Source organism: Haliaeetus albicilla, chromosome 23, assembly GCF_947461875.1.
Source record: "Haliaeetus albicilla chromosome 23, bHalAlb1.1, whole genome shotgun sequence".
Classification (NCBI taxonomy): domain Eukaryota; kingdom Metazoa; phylum Chordata; class Aves; order Accipitriformes; family Accipitridae; genus Haliaeetus; species Haliaeetus albicilla.
In genome coordinates, this window is record NC_091505.1 from 18,690,935 (window position 1) to 18,708,343 (window position 17,409).

General features: G+C 44.3%; 1 protein-coding gene across 3 annotated transcripts in view; it reads right to left on the reverse strand.

Annotated features, from left to right (window-relative positions):
* The window catches only part of MCF2 (MCF.2 cell line derived transforming sequence), a 60,606-nt gene that overhangs the window by 19,502 nt on the left and 23,695 nt on the right, over positions 1 to 17,409 (reverse strand). For all 3 annotated transcript variants that reach the window (XM_069811475.1, XM_069811474.1, XM_069811477.1), the window contains 12 exons: positions 14,802 to 14,921; positions 13,577 to 13,693; positions 11,651 to 11,800; positions 8,686 to 8,810; positions 8,087 to 8,201; positions 7,602 to 7,721; positions 6,232 to 6,423; positions 4,591 to 4,782; positions 4,269 to 4,440; positions 1,084 to 1,172; positions 424 to 512; positions 122 to 188 (listed from right to left, as the gene is read on the reverse strand). In XM_069811475.1, the coding sequence (XP_069667576.1) occupies positions 122 to 188; positions 424 to 512; positions 1,084 to 1,172; positions 4,269 to 4,440; positions 4,591 to 4,782; positions 6,232 to 6,423; positions 7,602 to 7,721; positions 8,087 to 8,201; positions 8,686 to 8,810; positions 11,651 to 11,800; positions 13,577 to 13,693; positions 14,802 to 14,921 (1,548 nt within the window). The remainder of the gene's footprint in view (positions 1 to 121; positions 189 to 423; positions 513 to 1,083; positions 1,173 to 4,268; positions 4,441 to 4,590; positions 4,783 to 6,231; positions 6,424 to 7,601; positions 7,722 to 8,086; positions 8,202 to 8,685; positions 8,811 to 11,650; positions 11,801 to 13,576; positions 13,694 to 14,801; positions 14,922 to 17,409) is intronic.

Sequence of the window (17,409 nt, forward strand, 5' to 3'; positions counted from 1 at the left end):
GATCTGACAGTTTGGTAGAAACGTGCCTGATCACACTGTTGCTTAGTTTGATAGAGTGGCAGGTGCCTTTTGGTACAAGTCACCGGGGAACAATAACGAGCAACCTGAAGAAGTCACTCACCGTCAAAACAGTGAAGAGTTCCTCTACGTACACTCTCTCAGTTTCTATAAGCTCATTTATGACGTGGCTAAAATAAAGAAAAAAATACAAGTATATTATTTTAACGTCTGTAAAAAACCCACAGGCATTCAGTGCAGTTCGACTAGCTCAAAACGTAGTGCAATCTCATTAACAACAAACATAGGGATGATAAAACAGGTGAAAGCGCGAGAGATGACACCCAGGTCAGGTTGGAGGAACACGTGGATGGGGCAAGGACTGGCCAGAAATAAACATCATTTTGAGTGATGCAAACAGCTTACCCTTTTAGTATATCTAAGTTGTCATCACTGTCTGAAATAAAATACTGCAAGGAGTTCCGTTTTTCCTGATAGTCGTGCATTACTTCGATCTGGAAGAGAAATGGGATGCACTGGGAAGAGCTGCATGGGGGTCACCGCAGAGGTAGGACGAGCCCAGCCCCTGATGTCGGCATGGGAACTCCTTGGGGAAGGATGAAATACGCTTCCTTTTAAGAAATCCTTGGTGACACAAAACTTTAAAAGGGCATAGCACACAACAGGTAGCCAAATATTCCCAGAAATTACTCTGCTACTTAAAATCTGAAAATACTGGTAATATAATTCATTAGTGCAGAGACCAGAGAACAGTTTCCCCAGGGGAAATATCTGCAGGTGGGGAGTTTTCCTGATAGACATCACTGCTATGCAAAGAACAAGTTCAGGGAATAACACACAGAAAATCGGTATCTGTGACTTGGAAAAACAATCCAAGATAGATCTCAGGTGCTGGACTAAGCCAACTAAACCATAAAGATACGAAAGGCTGTTTTTTGGTTTATTTAAAAAAAAAAAAAAAAAAAAGAGCATCTTCAAATCCAAAGTCTAAGTACAATCAATTTTTAGAAGAGTTTCAGGTTTTCAGTGTATAAAACTCATTCAGATTTCATGAATAATTTTTACCTTGCGAGAACTTGGAGTTTTTCTTGATGTTTTCTTCCCAGGGAGAGAGAGATCAAATGAAAATTTCAAACTGGAATTAAAATCCACACCTTGGGTAGAAATGAACATAATTACGTAATGTACATCTATAGTGAAGGAGATGGTTCAGGCAGAAACTAGTACGTCACAAAGAAAAATGGGATACATTTTGAGAATGAATAATTAGTTAGCTAATACTACAAGCAAAGTGACAAAATAAAGGCTATCTATCTCAAACAACAATACTAATACCAAATAGCACAAGTCACATCGATGGTCATAAAGGCCGTAAAGTTAAAAGTAATCAGAAAAAAAAAAAAATGTCCATTAAGTGAATGCTTTAATCAAAACCTAACAAAGTCTGTGAAGCCTGTGCAAATGATAGAAAACAATAAAATCAAATAAACTACCAAAAGGAACATCACCAACTGGGATACTGTTTTAAAGTCCTCTTATGAATGTAGGGCAAGATGCTCAGCTGGTGTAAACTGTTTCTCCACTTTGGCAGCATTTCTTGGTATCGTCAGTAAATAATTACAAGTTGTAATACTTCAGGTTACAGAGGTAAATTGGAAGCTTACAAATAAAACATCAATCTCCCCAGTGAGTTAGATGGCATCTTTCAAATACTTCTTACTCCTGAATAGTCAATATGGCAATTCTTCATCAAAAGGGTCTTTTCCCCCAAAATGAATGGCAATAATGAGTTTCTCCAGCATCGTGCTGGCTCCAGCCTCGGTGACAGCTCCACATGCCAGGCTGCAGCCCCAGTGGCTGCACCAACTTCTGAGATGGACCAGAACTAAATACATTCTGTTGTGCAATATTTACCTTATTTACAAACAGAAAAAAGAGGCTAGCAAAGTAAAAAAAAAAAAAAAAAAAAAAAAATTAACTGGACTAATGAACTATCTTTCCATTAGGGTGAAAAAAGGTATCACAGCACGTATGAATGCAACAGCAGCTGTGTCTAGGTCGAAGGTTTGAACAGTGCTGACACCAAAGAGCCACCTTTTGTGAAGCAGATGTAGGGAGAAAAACGGACGCAGAGGAATGCAAGCCCACGTGGAGAGCAGGCGCCCCGTCTTCAGATGGGGCTGCTGTAAGATAACCCGATTACGTATTATCACACCAACGAGGCCTTAGACCTCTCGTGTAAACACGTCAAATGAGGAAGGAGAGAGATCCGGACGCCGGAGAGCAGATCAGAGGCGTGCGTGGCACGGACGGAGGCGTCGCGGATGGGAAGACCCAAAAGAAGCGAGGACTCGCCAGTGGTCCTCCTGGGAGGAAGGGGACACGGACAGGGAGATGGTCACCAGCTGCAGCTCCGTGTTCTGTTCCAAAAGTGAATTTACTCCAGCACTCGGGCTCCGCCGCAGCCTGCCGTACCGCTTCTGCACCTCTCACTATGCTTTATGAGTCAGGACAGGAGAGGTTTACTCTTTTTTCCCCTCAAAAGCGGTTTCAAAATTAGAACCACAGTTATCAGATGGGCTTCAAATCCAGGACAAAGATGAAAGGGGAAGCGTCTGTCCTCAGACAGAAAAAGAAGAGGGTGAAAAACAAAAGAAAGAAAGAAAAAGAGGACAAAAGTAATGTGCTCAGAGGTGGTTTGGTTTCAATCCACGCCATAAAACCCATCCATCTCAAAGCACTCCCGGCAGAGCCCAGCATGCGTCTTTGACACCGCACATCACGCCAGCAGGCCTGCAGCATTTTGATGTTTTGTATCAAACAGAGGCCTTATTAAAAAGCTCTCTTGGCATGATCTATCCAAAGAGGAGCCTTTTGTCTTTCCCCGCCTGCTGGCTGTGCTCGTTTCAACACACTTGATCATCTCTTTCAGGACGAGGATTAATGGAGGATACCTGTGCTTTGCAGGCGACTGAGTGCTTTTGCTAGGAAAACGTGCATCCCGTGAAGGCGTGAAACGAGTCCAGCCCATTGATGACGGTCTCACAACATCCCATGGAGGTGGCCACCCATTTACCCTCACTCTTTAAGTCAATAATTCCTCCTTAACACTCCCCTGTTTCTAGAAAGCTGGAAAAGTTCCATTAAGTAAAATGGGCAATACTCCAGTTTAAAGACTCGGAGCTGTTTCCCTGATTGAGGAAAGGGGTTCAGAGGGCAGTGTGGTCTAGTGAAGGTGGCATCAGCCTGGGAAGAGGAAATCTGGGATTTATTTGCTGCACTGACCTGCATCTTGAGTAGCTTAACTCCCCTCATTGCATCTAGCTTCATTCCCATCCCTCCGCTAGCCTGGCTATTTACATTAGTCACTCCCTGAACTGGAGCCCCTTTTACTGTTTGTACGACACCTGCTACAATTCACCGTAACAAATATTCATTAGTTTATGATAAAAAATTTGTGTTAAAACACAAATGTTTAATTGCTTTATGCAGTCAGATCACTGAATTTAATATAACCCCATAACAGCATGTCCCTAGTTTAAAATACATGGACGTTACTTTGCAATACTTTTTAATTCTGATACATACACGGTTGCCAAGGATGAAAGTTTTAATGTTATCATTTAAAGCTAACACTGTGCCACATCCCATTACCAAAAGCAGTGCAGAACATTCAGCGACCTCAGTTCAACCAGAATTTGTACCTTTATGGGCATTAATTATTCCACAGTTGGGATTTAGGGAAGACCTCCTCAAGGAATCAAAGGGAATTAAGCATCCAGCTCATTTCTGTACATGAGATTTGAGGTCCTCATTTCTCCAATCTCTTTTGCAAACATCACTTTAACTTTATGTCAGTTCCAGCTCAAGACAGCCACAGAGAATAGGTATGCTAATAAATTTATAAACCTTGCCCTTTTTCCCTGTCGTACTAATTCACCAGTTTTCAGCCCAGCAGGATGCTCGTAAAACAGAACTGGAAGTATGCGCTGTTTAGGGCTCTCTTTTTTCACTGAGTAGGAAGTGAAAATAAATACCAAGCAACCAGTCCCATTCTTCACACAGGTATGGGAAGCGAGACACAAAAATTGGAAAGATCATAAATCATCTCATATACATTTAGCATTATACAACAACTCTGTATCAGCCAGCAAGTTTTAGCTGGTTTCTCAAAACCATCTTTAGCCTTACTCTTCCTGCCTCAAAGCAAAATTATCATCTGAAAATATCATAAACTTAAAATATTTTACCATGTTTAGGAGAGAATAATGGTGATTTTGATCTCGGTGGATTTTCTGGCCGAGGGGCTACTAATTGGACAGGCCGCACGTGTTTATCCAACAGCTTCTTGAAGCAAGACTGCCGATTCTCAAACATGCTTCGAACGTTTTCGAGCTTGACCTGCACTGACTGTATCTGGCACTGTAGAGAGTGAAAAAGACTCCCATGATCAAATAACTACCATTATTTTGCACTTTGAGCCAAAACAGAGGACTATAAAGCTGACAACACTGCAACACAGTTCGATCTTGCTTTTTACTTGTGTAACAAGGAATTGGAGGGGTTGCCTACCTTCAATTCAGATGTTAAGACTGACTCAAAATCGTAGTGTAGGGCTTGGGGATCGTAGTTTAAGTAGGCTGAAGAGCTTTCAAGAAATCGTTCTATGTCCTGGAGAGCTTTCTGAGCGCCTTCTTTAGACTGGCACTTATCCATCTGCTGGTTGGCGAGCAGGTAGGCACCTTCGTCGCAGCACTGCAGAGCCTGGTGACAGCACGGGGCAAACACAGGGAGCGAGACCGTCAGCGGCACCCCTGTACATCAAGGTTCCCATGAGGAATATTGTTTACCGGGTCTGTATTTTCAACATGGAGCTAATCAGTATTCCTAAAGACCTCAGCAGCTATTGCATTTTGATTAGAAAGTAGAAAGGTCACATTTTTTCTGGAGGGTGACTGCAGTCCTCAACAGACCCAGCCAAGTTGTGCTCCTACTTGCACTTGGATAAAACCAGTGGTATAACTGACACAGAAGTACTATTTAGTGCATAGTTCAACCAAATGATAAGCAGATCTTTATTTATCCAACTCGGAAAGCTGAAGGGGGCACTACAGAGTTTACAATGAGACGGGTGGGTTTCTTGAAATAAAGGCCTGGCTCAGTGCAGACCTGAACTGCGAGGAATGATCCAAGTAATTGAATTCATGTTTTTAAACAAAATAAGGACTTTAATTTGCAGTTTCAAGTTCGACATTTAACATGCACAGGTAACAGGTGAAGGCCAGGCTGGTGTTCAGCCGGCACTCACACGCTGTGGCGTGCACAGGCGTGAGAAGATGCTGCAGCCAAGAACGACAGAGGACTTCCAGTGCCGGGAGCGGGAGGGCAGGCTGTGGAGAGCAGGACCACGGTGTGCTCCAGCAGAACCCATGGGCTAGACCACTAGCACCAACCAGGACTGCAAGGAGCCCAGGAGAAGACCCTGCCCTGCAGCTGAGAGGCTGCCGAGGAATGGTCCGTCCCCATGGATGAATGCAATATTGAAGTGGAGCACACAGAGAAAAAAAACAAGTTCCCTGATCCCCCGAAACAGTGAAATGGGACAGGGTCAAACTTTGCTGCTTCTCTTAATGGTCTCAAGCATATTACAGGCGCATGCCTTCTGGCCTAATTAGCGTGAATTTCCCTAAATGAATTTTTGATGCTGATTAAGATATCAAAGAGCGTTGGAGCCACAGGACTCCACTTCCATGCTAGCACACAGCAGCTGCGCCTATCTACCAATCTGTCACCTCATTTTACAGTCAGATATGTTCATTCTTAATAAATTGCTAACAAAAAAGGGCTGGAGTTTATCTGAATGCTTTGCCTCTATTGCACTGGGTATGAAAACCTCAAAAGTCAGTTAATACATGAATGCAGCATGAAAGCATAAGCAACAGCAGCGGCTGAACTTCGGTGTTCTGAATTGCCCCCTGGAGATGCCCACTTCTTTCTGCTGACTGTTCAGAGCACCAGCAGATATCTGTTTGCTAACCTAACCAGCTAAGTAAGGGGTGAAGCATTCCTCCAGCCTCTGGGGAACACTTTCCTTCCACATACCGCTGAAGCAAAGCTGCAAATTTGAGATGCTTCCAGCTAAGAAGTGGAGAGGCTAACCCCATGGAGAAGCTAACTATCTACTTCTCAAGGCACTGTGTCTCTGAACTCTACCTGCTGAAGGCGGGTATGAAGATCCAAGGTCTTCTGCAGTCGCATCTGCTTCCTTTTGATCTCATCAGACAAGACATCAGAATGGTGCCGCAGCTCATTGCATTGCTGGCAGATTAAGTTGAGTGCGTAGTGATGATTTGCTGCTAGCTGGTGTCCGTGTAGTATCACCACCTGAGCCTTCCCTATCAGATCCTTCAGTAAAAGAAAAAGAATGGATTGCACGCTTACTGAAATAAGGCCAAAATATCTACATATAACAACACGCACTTTCTCATCTTACCAGATTTCAGGTACACAGGGAGATGACTGCCATTAGGAGTAGCCAGAATGGGTGGCTTAAGCAGGATAAAATGGCACCCATCATCTGAGAAAAAAAACTTTTGCTATCCAAAAAGAGGATGAAGAAGAAAACAGTATTTCACCAAACTAGCAATGCTGTGAACGGCTGCTGGCAACATATTGCTGCCGTCTCCAGGAACGGCACTCTAAAAAAAAAATGCAGCTGATGTCCCGTTTAGGCACACTATGCTTATAAGCATGAAAGGGAATTTGAGCAGTTAAGTGAAAACAAACCAGGCCCTTTGCAGCAAAGCTTGATGCAAAGAACATGCTATCTTGTCTGCACATCTTGGTCAGTGTAATGGTTACGTCTTCTCCAGGACTGGCTTTCTGCTGGGACTGCTTCCCTGTTGCACCCTGTCTGCCTGGCCTTTTGTTCCTCCTCCCTCTCTCCACGAATATTTCTTCCAAATGGCCAAAAAGCCTTAGACCTTTCCCCTAGGACTCTTATTTTCAAAGAAGCCTCTGGGGGTTGTGTCGAGATCCGTCAGGACTTCTCCACTGACCCTGGCCCGCTTGCCAAGCACATCCCTTTACAGAAGTCACATCCTCAGCTGGGCTCCCGTGAATCATCTCTCTTCACTCTTCTTTCCCCTACCTCTCTTAGTCTTCACCCATATGTCACGTTCAAATCACAGACACGTCAAGATAGCAAGTTTTTTGCCTCTCCATGTGCCTGGTAACAAGTCTCTGCCTATTAGCACCGCTAAAGCACTTACTTACTTAACATATAAATAATTCTTCTTCCAGCTCATTAACTCCCACGCCTCCCCTATGTTCAGACATTTATCTGTTCTGGATTTTCATGGTTGCTCAGCAATTTATTTTAACTATGATAATTAAATACCCTGTTCCTGGCTTTCAGAGTGATCACAGTGTTGCTGTGCAGAGCAAAGACATGAAATCAATCCTTTTGTGCAGCCACTTACCAACTCATTACACCAGAACCAGGTAATTTCAGAAAACACCCCCCTACCACAAATACAGAATGTGTCTCTTGTGTTTCATTAGTGCCTCTGTCATTATCTCACCTGAGCCATACCATCGAAATGACCCAAGTCCTTGAGCCTCTGTTTTACTTGGGGGACACTGTCGCCAGTGTCGGGGAGCTCTGCTTGCTGACTCATTAAAAATTCAATGGCATTCTTGACCTAGACACAAAGAAGAAGACTGCTGCAAAAGGATACAAAGCACAGGCAGAAAATCATTCTTAGACCAAAATTAATCACACTTTAGCTAAGACTGGTAAATTCAATAATAAAACTAGTGTCCAAGAACTAATTTCTAAATTCAGAGATGCTTCTATCAGCAAAATCTATGCGACTGCAGGGCAGTGATACCTAAATTAGCTCTGAATGAGGAAGCACAGTGGTCTCCCCAAGCTAGCTAGCCCTGCCAGAGTCAAGAAACAGCAGCATAAATGAAACACTCTCAAAATAAAAAGCATAAAAACTTCTCTCCCCTCCTTTTTGTCTCCAACTCTTCCTTCTGCCAACAGAAGTGCATCTGATCATACCTCTTGAAAACTTTGCTCAAACTTCCACAGTTGTAAATATTGCTCCATTTTTAACTGATGTTTTTCCCAGAAGCCATCAAAAGCAGTCTCCATCTCATGCAGCTGACCAAGTAACCTTGAGCACAGAAGGAGGACAGGATTGGAACAATTTGCAAACAGAGGACAAGCAGAGATGGACAAGCCCTAGAGATCACCTATTCAGGTCTTCCGGACCCAAGCTCTCAGGAGAAGTCAACAGACATGTATATATGATCTGTGAAGATCTCAGAGAGAATTTTCATGAAATCACCACTGCAGATGACAGCACCTGTGTGAAGCAGTTGTTGCTATCTCCATTTATCTGAATAATACCTGGGAGCCTGGCATGGGAGAACCCTGCATCTGCTGCACAGCCTCATTGTATCAGTGAGGGAAAAAAAATAAAGAGCAGGTCAAAGTCGTTTGACAGAAGTCACCCAGCAATTTGATGGGTCTGGAGCAAAACTCCGGTGTCTTTGTCTTTACCTGTTTGTTAGGTGACCTAAACAATGCATCTACGCTTAAATAACTTGAGTGTTTCCACTCAAAAATCAGGCAAATTAGGAACATGGTGCACTCACCGATTCACAGTCTCCCAGTCCCCAGGCCTCTCGCGGTGTTGGTCCTGACTGCACTCCCCAGAGACAGGCTCTTCAAAACTGCTCAGAAGCAAGTTTCCCTCTTTTGTGACTGCTGTAATATCTTCCTGTATAATGCAAAACATTTCTGATTCAGGCTACTTTTTGTGAGGTAGGGCTAAGTCATTTCGTGTTTCTCCTGCCTTAGTTTCCCTGTATGAAATGAAGTATCAGTATCCATCAGATCAAAAAGGGCTCCCAGCTGATGTTTTAACCCCCTTAACGTGGGGTTAGCCCCTGGAGCTGGAGGAGACTGAACCATGGACCAGTCACCAGGCTGGGTGGAAACTGGTATGCATGAAAACATCAGGCCACAAAATGATTCCAGAGGCAGGAGGACTGCACTACCACAGGTCTCTCTTGGTGAGCAAGCAGGTTTGTATTAGATATCTATCTACAAGTTCCTGTATTCGAACAAGTATTTCTGCCGCTTGGAGGCTGTGCTGCTCCATCAAGGTCATCACAGGAGGTTGTAGGAAGAGCATCCCATAGCAGGACAAAGCTGGGACTGAGACCGTGTGGCAACACTTACTAGAACCTCTACGTATAGAGGTAAGTCAGCACTTGCAATATAGCCTCCATTTAGGGAAAATGTAAACCCTTGGTGTGTTCATTAGCAGCAGCTGAGGTGCTTTGTGCTGTGCTGTTGGGCTCAGCACCAAAGCAAACAGGTGCATTTAGCCAATTATTTTCAGAAAAAAAGAGACCAAACACAGAGGTGAGAAGGAAGGAGAAAACAGATGTGGCTGATGAACCAAGCTGGAAGAAGCCCTGAGGGAGAAACCTGTGCATGGCTCCATTAGAGAGCCAGCTCCTGGAGGAGTCAGAGCCCATCCTAGGAGATGGTCGGATTTCTATTGCAAGAGAAACAACGGCAAAACCGCTTTAGGGAGAAGATTCAGAAAGCACAGACTTGCTTAAATATCTGCCTGCCCCAGATAGCTCACAGCAACCTAAACATAATAGCATCTTCAGGGTGGCAGCCCAGGAGCAGAAGGACAAGGCTGCAGGAGCTTCTCCTCTCCCACACACAAAGCGTCCACTGCCAGTTTGCACCATGGAAGATGGCCACAAGGCAAAAACCCCATCTCCTTTTGATACTACCACATCCAGGAGACTCAAAAGGGAAGAGGAATTATGCAGCATGCTTTGAATCGCAGGTGGCTGTTATTTCATCCTCTTACATCTCACTCTCCAGAGCCCTGCATTCCCCTTTTGAGTCAAAGCCTTTCATTATACGTATGACAAAGTAGCCCGACTGTCAAACAGGTGTTAACTTGATTTTTTCCCATTCAGTATATCAAAGAGGTTAATTTCTTAGTTACTCCGTTCAATTAATTTCTGTCATTTTTTCATTGTGTTTGCAACCAGCTTCCGTTCAGTATCACAGCTACATAAATTATTCTGATCGACTCATTAGCTGAATTCAGGAATCAGCTGTACCAATCTTGGGGTTGTCACGAGAGAGACAAGGATCCCATGTCTTGCTGTCATCACAATCTGTGCGCAGTTTCTCATCTGCTTTCATCTTTCACGGTCTTAGCAGGAACAAAAGAAGAAAGCCAACGGACTTCATTTCAGTCAAAAGCCAATGAGTGGTTTTTATATTTGAAATTAATAGATGAGACATTAAAAGCAACAGATGCCTTGTACTGAGTGCTGCTCTGCTTTATATGCAAATGCAAACACATGAGGTGTTTTATTTCTCCACAGAGGAAAGTGTGTATTACTGACTGGTTTATATACAGGACTATGCTGTGTAGCTGTTATTTGCCCCCTATGCTTTGGCTATAGTCCTAAGCATGAAGTTTTAAGTTAGTAAGTCATATTACAACATATTTACCTGCTGTTTTATACTACAGCTCTCTTAATTTTCAAAGAAGAAATAAAGGACTATTGGCAGTATCTATAAAGATACTTTCTACACATACGCACCTACATTTATGCCTACGCACAGCACACTTGGGATGTCATTTTGCATATTTCTTACAGGCAGCCTTCTGGGATCTCACTGTCATGTGAATGACAAATGATTATAATTGAAAATAGATACACTTCTTTGACTTATGTAAACGAATCCTGTCACAAAGCTAAGGAGCTCATTCTTCAGCCACGCGGCGTGGCTATGAACACAGGAATCGATTCTGAAGCGAGGGTTTGGGGACAGGCCTGTGCTGTCCCCAGAAAGATGCAGAAGCAGGAAAGACAACAGCTTGATATAGCAGCAGCTGGCTGCACTAAAGTTTCCACTGACTCCTACAATAAAATTAATCACAATCACAAATAGTTGAAAAAAAAATCTTAAAATATTAAAGAAACAAATGTTGTTTAAGACGAAACATGAAGCCTTACATGAAGACAAGGATCACATCATGAATGCTCTGTACCATGCGCTCACACAAAATCTTCACCTTGGATGCTCCCCAGCACAGTTCCCTTAAGTCCCGCCAGGGAAGCTGCATCAGGCGGAGGGACCTGGGGATGAACCATCCCTCCAACCTGCCGATGATGTTTGCGTGCAGCTTCCTCCAGCCGTAAGGGTGAAGTGGAGGGAATCCCACCGGGGACACGAACACGCAGGTGACGAAGCCTCCCATCCGCGCTCCTGCCAGCGAGACGGGCAAAGCCCACGGGAGGAGCACGCTGTCGACACCAACTTCTGCAGCCAGCAAGGAGGCGGCAGCTGAGACAGTCTGCTGGATGCTGGCAGGGTAATTTGCTTGAGTGGATGGGAAACGTAAGGGTAACATACAGAAATAGTCATGCTGTGTGTCTGTCAACACATACACATGCATGGGAGGGAAGGAGGAGTGGGCACCAAACAAACAGGCAGTCAAACCCCAGAAATCCCATCTTGCTGCAAAAACAGGGGCTGGAAACACGCGGAGGAGTCGCTGATGAGACATACCTTGAGCTGGTAGTACTTTTCCGTGCGCAGGGCCAGGATGCGCTCGATTGAATACATGTCGTCTGGTAGCTCGGTCTCCGCCAGCTCCGTGCCAAAGGATTGTAACATCTGTGCAATTTCCTTCACGGTTAGTGCAAAACTCTCTATTGCCTGGTGGGAGACGATAATTGCAATCGGCTTAGGATTCAGGGTATTCCTACAGCTCACGAAGAGTATGTGAAGAGCCAAGGCTGAGATCTGCAGGGGAGCCTAACAGCTTTGCTCTGAGGTGGGATGTCCACTACAGACAGAGCTGATGTGTGCTGCGGTGCATTAGCTAGTGGCCACCAACACATGGCCAGGTGGCTTTTAGCGCCGTCTGAATTCCTAACAGGGACTTAAATAAGGATAGTATTGGGCACGCTTTGTCTTCTGCTGCCTGTTCTTGTGCACTCTGAGATTTTTTCCCTTTACATATTGGAGGTCTACAGCAGAAGCCACTATAGGATTCATCTTGCAAATTCCTGTAATTCCTCTCCTATTATTCTTCTCCTCTGGTTAACTCCCACTGGGAACCACCTGCAGGCAGTAGGGCTTTGAGGATGTATTTGGCTTCTTGGTGATGGATGTTTCCAGCTTTGCAAGCCCAAATGGTGGGTTACAAGGCAGTCTGGCACCACGGCCACCTCATCCACAGCTTCACCAAGAGGACAAGGGAGGGAGCCGAACAGCATGCTGGAGACAAACTGGAGAGAATGGGATGGAAATGAGTGGTGTTGGTAGCTCCCCAGAACATCCCAGCCAACCAGTGGGAGCTCTGGATGCCAGACGGCTCCTACACCATGGGGCAAAGTGGGGGTCTCCAGGCCCTGCTCACAGCTCCAGCTCTGCTTCTGAGAATGGGGTAATAAACTCAAATGTAACCGATTGCATTTGTATTTTCTTTCAACAGCATATATTTTCCATGGAAATTTCAGAAAATGTTTTATGAGCACATTACAAGGGAATTTTGAGAGAGGTTTTTCATATGGACACTTATCTACCATATGCAGCTATGGTCTAGAAACTATCCTTTTCTTAGATTAACTTTTTTTGTCATTCATTTTGTCATTTTTGTCTCCAAGTGTGAGAGCTATGCTGTTATTGCTTTAACACACCATACAAAAGAACAAAACTAAGAGCCAAAAATTTAAAAAATTCATTAATTTGGCAGTGCATCAGTGTAAACTGGGACAAAGTTAATGGCACAAGCAACAGCTTAAGTTATTCCAGCTACAATGTCTTGTGCTTTTGTCTTTATACTGAGCTCCATATCTGCTGGTGTGGATGACATAACAAGGGGCACTAGGATGTCTGGTACATTTTTCATTAGTGCTTTGATTTGTTGGGAAGGTAACTGGGAATCCAACCTGCCATTAATCTGGGAGACAAAGTCCCAGTGAAAACTAAGAGTGTACAGGAAGCATAGAAACACAGGGCAAGGCACAGCCCGGGGAATTAAATGCCTGATTTCTGGCAACATTAAAGGAAAATTCTTGCAAAGAAAGAAAAAAAAAAGGAAATTTTCTGAATTCTCTGCATTTGGTCAGTATGCAGAAAGCAGTCTCATTGCCTTGGTTCCCAAACACATTTGTGATATTAATCACATGAAGCAACCATTATTAAAAAAAAAAAAAAAAGCTTATTTTGTATCTACCATTAAGGGAATTTTAATAAAGACTTAAGAAGACAGATCTTTCGGAAGCAGTTTCAAAAGGAGCCCGAGGGAGTTAATCATCCAATTCCCTTATAAACCCATCAAGTGCCTAATGCCACTTGACTCCTTTGCAAATGTAGTTGGCTTCGGGGGTTACTTTCAGCTACCCATTGCTCATCATTGCCTTACCGAAAACCTTCCTCAATCGATCCCAAACACCCAAGAGCCCAGTGCTCAGCCCCGGTACGTACAGTCCTGAAGATGACCCACTCGCTGTGGCAGTACTCCAGGGTGCCTCCAAACTCCGGGGTTAATTGCTGTTCATCAATGTATGTCAGCAGGTCGCTAACCGAGCTCAGCATAACGACCTACAAACAAGGCAACATTGTTAGCTGGTTGATCATCGCTTCTACCCAAGTCATACACAGATCAAGAAGCCTACAAACCTTTCATGTATCTAAAAATGGGGTTTCCTATAAATGTTGTTCTACAGCATGGCTTTCTTCTTATGCTTATGGCTTAACATGGCTTTTATTTTATGTATTTGACCATTTTTGTAAGCCAACCCTGATCTCCCAGGTGCTTTCTTCCTTAAATGCAAAGCACAGTGAGATGCTGCAGTATCTGACTGCAGAACAGAGCTGACAGCAAAAGTAATGCAGGATTTTGCAAGGGATGGCCGGTAATCTGGAAAAAAATATATACATTTTAATAAGTTATGAAGCATTGGCCAATTTCACGTAAATATATACTCATGAGTTTTTGTTGTCTTGATCTGCCCTGGGATACGCCAGGAATTTTCACAACTATGCAAATGACAATCATTTAAGAGTGACAAATGCAAAGTTTGTGAAAATCATATTATTTCCTCAGGGAAAACACTGGTTTGCTTTGTCCGTTTGTAATTGCGTCAGCCTTAGTTAGATTCCATAAATGTACTTTTCTTCTCTTAATTATTCTCATTATGTCCTATAATCAAGGTGGCTTTAGAAGTCTTGGAAATTTTGACTTGAGAATATAAAACCATTTCAGCTGCTATTTTAGAAACAAATACCAACATGATGTTGGTATGGAGTTTACACTGAGATGAAAATGGCGATTATAGGTGGAATTCAGAGCAAAAGCTTCACTAGACATGTCTTTTGACTTTTCAGACATTAAATAAATTGCTGAGCATGGTTTTATCCTCCACAGAAGCAGGCAGCCTATATGGGGGATGAGAGCAGGCTGAGAAGCCCACCACCCACTACCACAGACGTGCTCCGTGGGGAGCTAACTGTGCACAAGGGAGCTGGAAAATGCTACAGGAGAGATTTGGTGGAGAGAGATTTGGTGGAAAAAGGGCATTTCTGGCAGAGACACTCCAGTTACTCTTCCCATGGGTGCCTGCCGAGTGGGACGCTGTCACTCGCCGACCCGAGGTGCGCGGGCAGCGCTCCGATCACACACAGGCACAACATCTCTGCACGCTCGTACCGGTAACTTGAGCAGAAAATCCTCCTGACTGAACCGAAATCCAATGTCAGTGAAGGTGCGCTGGAAAAACCCCGTGGGACGAAGAACCATCACTAAGTGCAGGTTCCCTGGGAAAGATGCCTGCAAGGAAAGAGAGATGCCATTCAACCGGGGGACATGGCAGGTCCCACAACGGCTTTCAAACGCCTTGAAAAGAGGGGAACTTGTTCAGATCTTAGTAATTTTTTTTCTGATTGCCCCTGATAGCCTTTTCTTATTTTCAAAACAGGAGGGAGACACTGTAAGTGGTTTAGAGATACGGGACATAACTGCACCAGGATTGTCCAGTCCCACTTCCCTTTGGAACAGGTAGGACTTCAGCCACGCACCTTGGGGGGCCACTTATTAAAAACTTTAATACTATATATTGTGTTCAGCATTATAAATTGGGGAGTAAAATTACGACTTAGCAGGGAACAGAGGGCTGGAACATCGAGAGGAATGACAGACAGATTGAGGAAGCAAAATTTATTGCCAAACTCACTAATCATCCCATAACTGCATCAAGCATTCTCTTCTTGTCCCTGGTAATTACCAGGCAACATTTAATTTGTGGTAAGAATTGGGAATTTCCTGTCTATGCTCCTGTAGCCTTTTTTCAAGCGTATAGTTGGCAGGTGCGTTTTTAAATAGATCTGTGAAAAGCGTACTTGAGAATGAAAAAGAATTTTTAAGAAAGTAGAAGTCATATCATTAAATTATGGATAAGTGCATGATGCAAAGAATTGAGTTAATGAAGACATATGATTTACTCTGAGATCCTGCCAGGCCAGGTTACATTTCTCCATATATTCCTCCTTATATTATCCTCCTCCATGAAACATGATAGTAGTATCTATACCAAGGGTGAGAGTAATGGACTTGTTTAGGTATTTTGCACTGCAGGGCACATTTAATCTATGCCTTCAAAACAAAGATCGCTCCCATAAACATGCATCAGTGTTGTTCAAAAAAGCCATGATTTACAGTTGAGATCCGACATCCATGAACTGCATCGTGACTCATCTGCTATGTTTTCTTGTGTAGGAAAGGTCAGGTTGCGGCTTCCATTGCCCACAACTCCAGTCGGAAGTGGACAGTGACTTTTAGGATCAAATAAGCCACATAAATTCAATATATTGACCTGCCGTTATTTTAAGTAGGAGCAGAAAAAAAAAATAGAGAAAGCAATGTGAATGAAGCGCCAAATTCGTACCCTTTGGAAGTCAACAAGAATGGTGCCAGGGACAAAGATTTGGCGTTAGAAACAAGAGCAAACCATTAAATAACGGAGATGTTTGTGCTGGCTCCAGGCCCTGGGTACTGTACCTCTGTTACACAGTACCTGGTTAGCACACAACGTCTCTGAAACGGCTGCCAGCCCCAGGCACACAGCGATGGCCACAGCCGCGGGAGACCCACGGAACCGACTGCCAACCCCATCAGACCTGCAGGTGGGACAAAGGTCTAAACTTGGCCGTGGAATCACCAGACCTTTGCAGCTCTGAGACAGGGCTTGCCCAAGAACGTGTGGGTGGGAGGCTGCAGAAGATCCAGGTTCAGCTCCCTGCTTCAATGCCTGTTTAATTAGCTCCACGAGGAAGATCAGCTCTCCTGCAAGACAACCCCAGGCAGGCCCTCCAACAGCCCAGCTACTAGACACAGCTCTGAAGAGAAACTCATGTCGGAGACCCTGATCAGCTCAGGATTTTTAACTTGAGCTTCCCATATTACTAGAAAGAAAATCATCCACGGGCTCCTGCGTATCTCCGAGGAGTTGGAGCGGTTCCTCACTTTGAGAACAATCTCTGCCTGGGATGCAGAAAACCTTAACCGAGGAGAGCACCACCAGAACTGGCGCGGGCTTGTAGACATTTTGAATGAACTGAAAACTCACAGCATTAATATTTCACTGGAAAGTCTCTGGCAAGCTCAACACTCATCCTCCAGCGTGTCCCAGAGAAGCTGGCTGCCTCTCCCACCTCACCACCCTGGCTCTCCGTTGGACCCAGTAAATGCCACTATTGCTCTTTCTGGGCCTATTGGCCGATGTGGCTAGTCCTTGATGCTCTTCATGCTCTGGCACTAGGACATCCCAGGAAGAGACCTGTCAGTCTGCATTCACGGCAACGTCGTGCCCATCCCTGCAAAGCTGTGAGTCCATCGTGCGTCATTCCCTCACGCCCACCCTTACGTCCGTGTTTGCTTCATTTTACATCCTGGTCATTTCCCAGTGGGCATTTCTCTGCAGACAGGACAACAGTAGCATCCCCGACAAGGTTTCAAAGATATCACCAAGGAGCCACCACGAGCTGCAAACCTCAAAGGATAGGATGCTTCTGCTCCAAGACAGGCCCTGCACCCCAGCGTTAATAGCTCAAACTGACTTGAACCAAAGCCTTGTGAGGCCAACGGTCTTACAATGCTTTAAAGGAGCTCAGAGGATGCAATTTTAGGTCCTTCTGCATGGTTATGAGGCCATTGTAGGTGAATCCAATGGTGAAGTCCCACAGAGTTTGGGGAAAATCACTGTTTCCAGCTCAGAAACACAACAGTGTGTTCAGGTCTCTGAACTTTAGGATCCTACCTT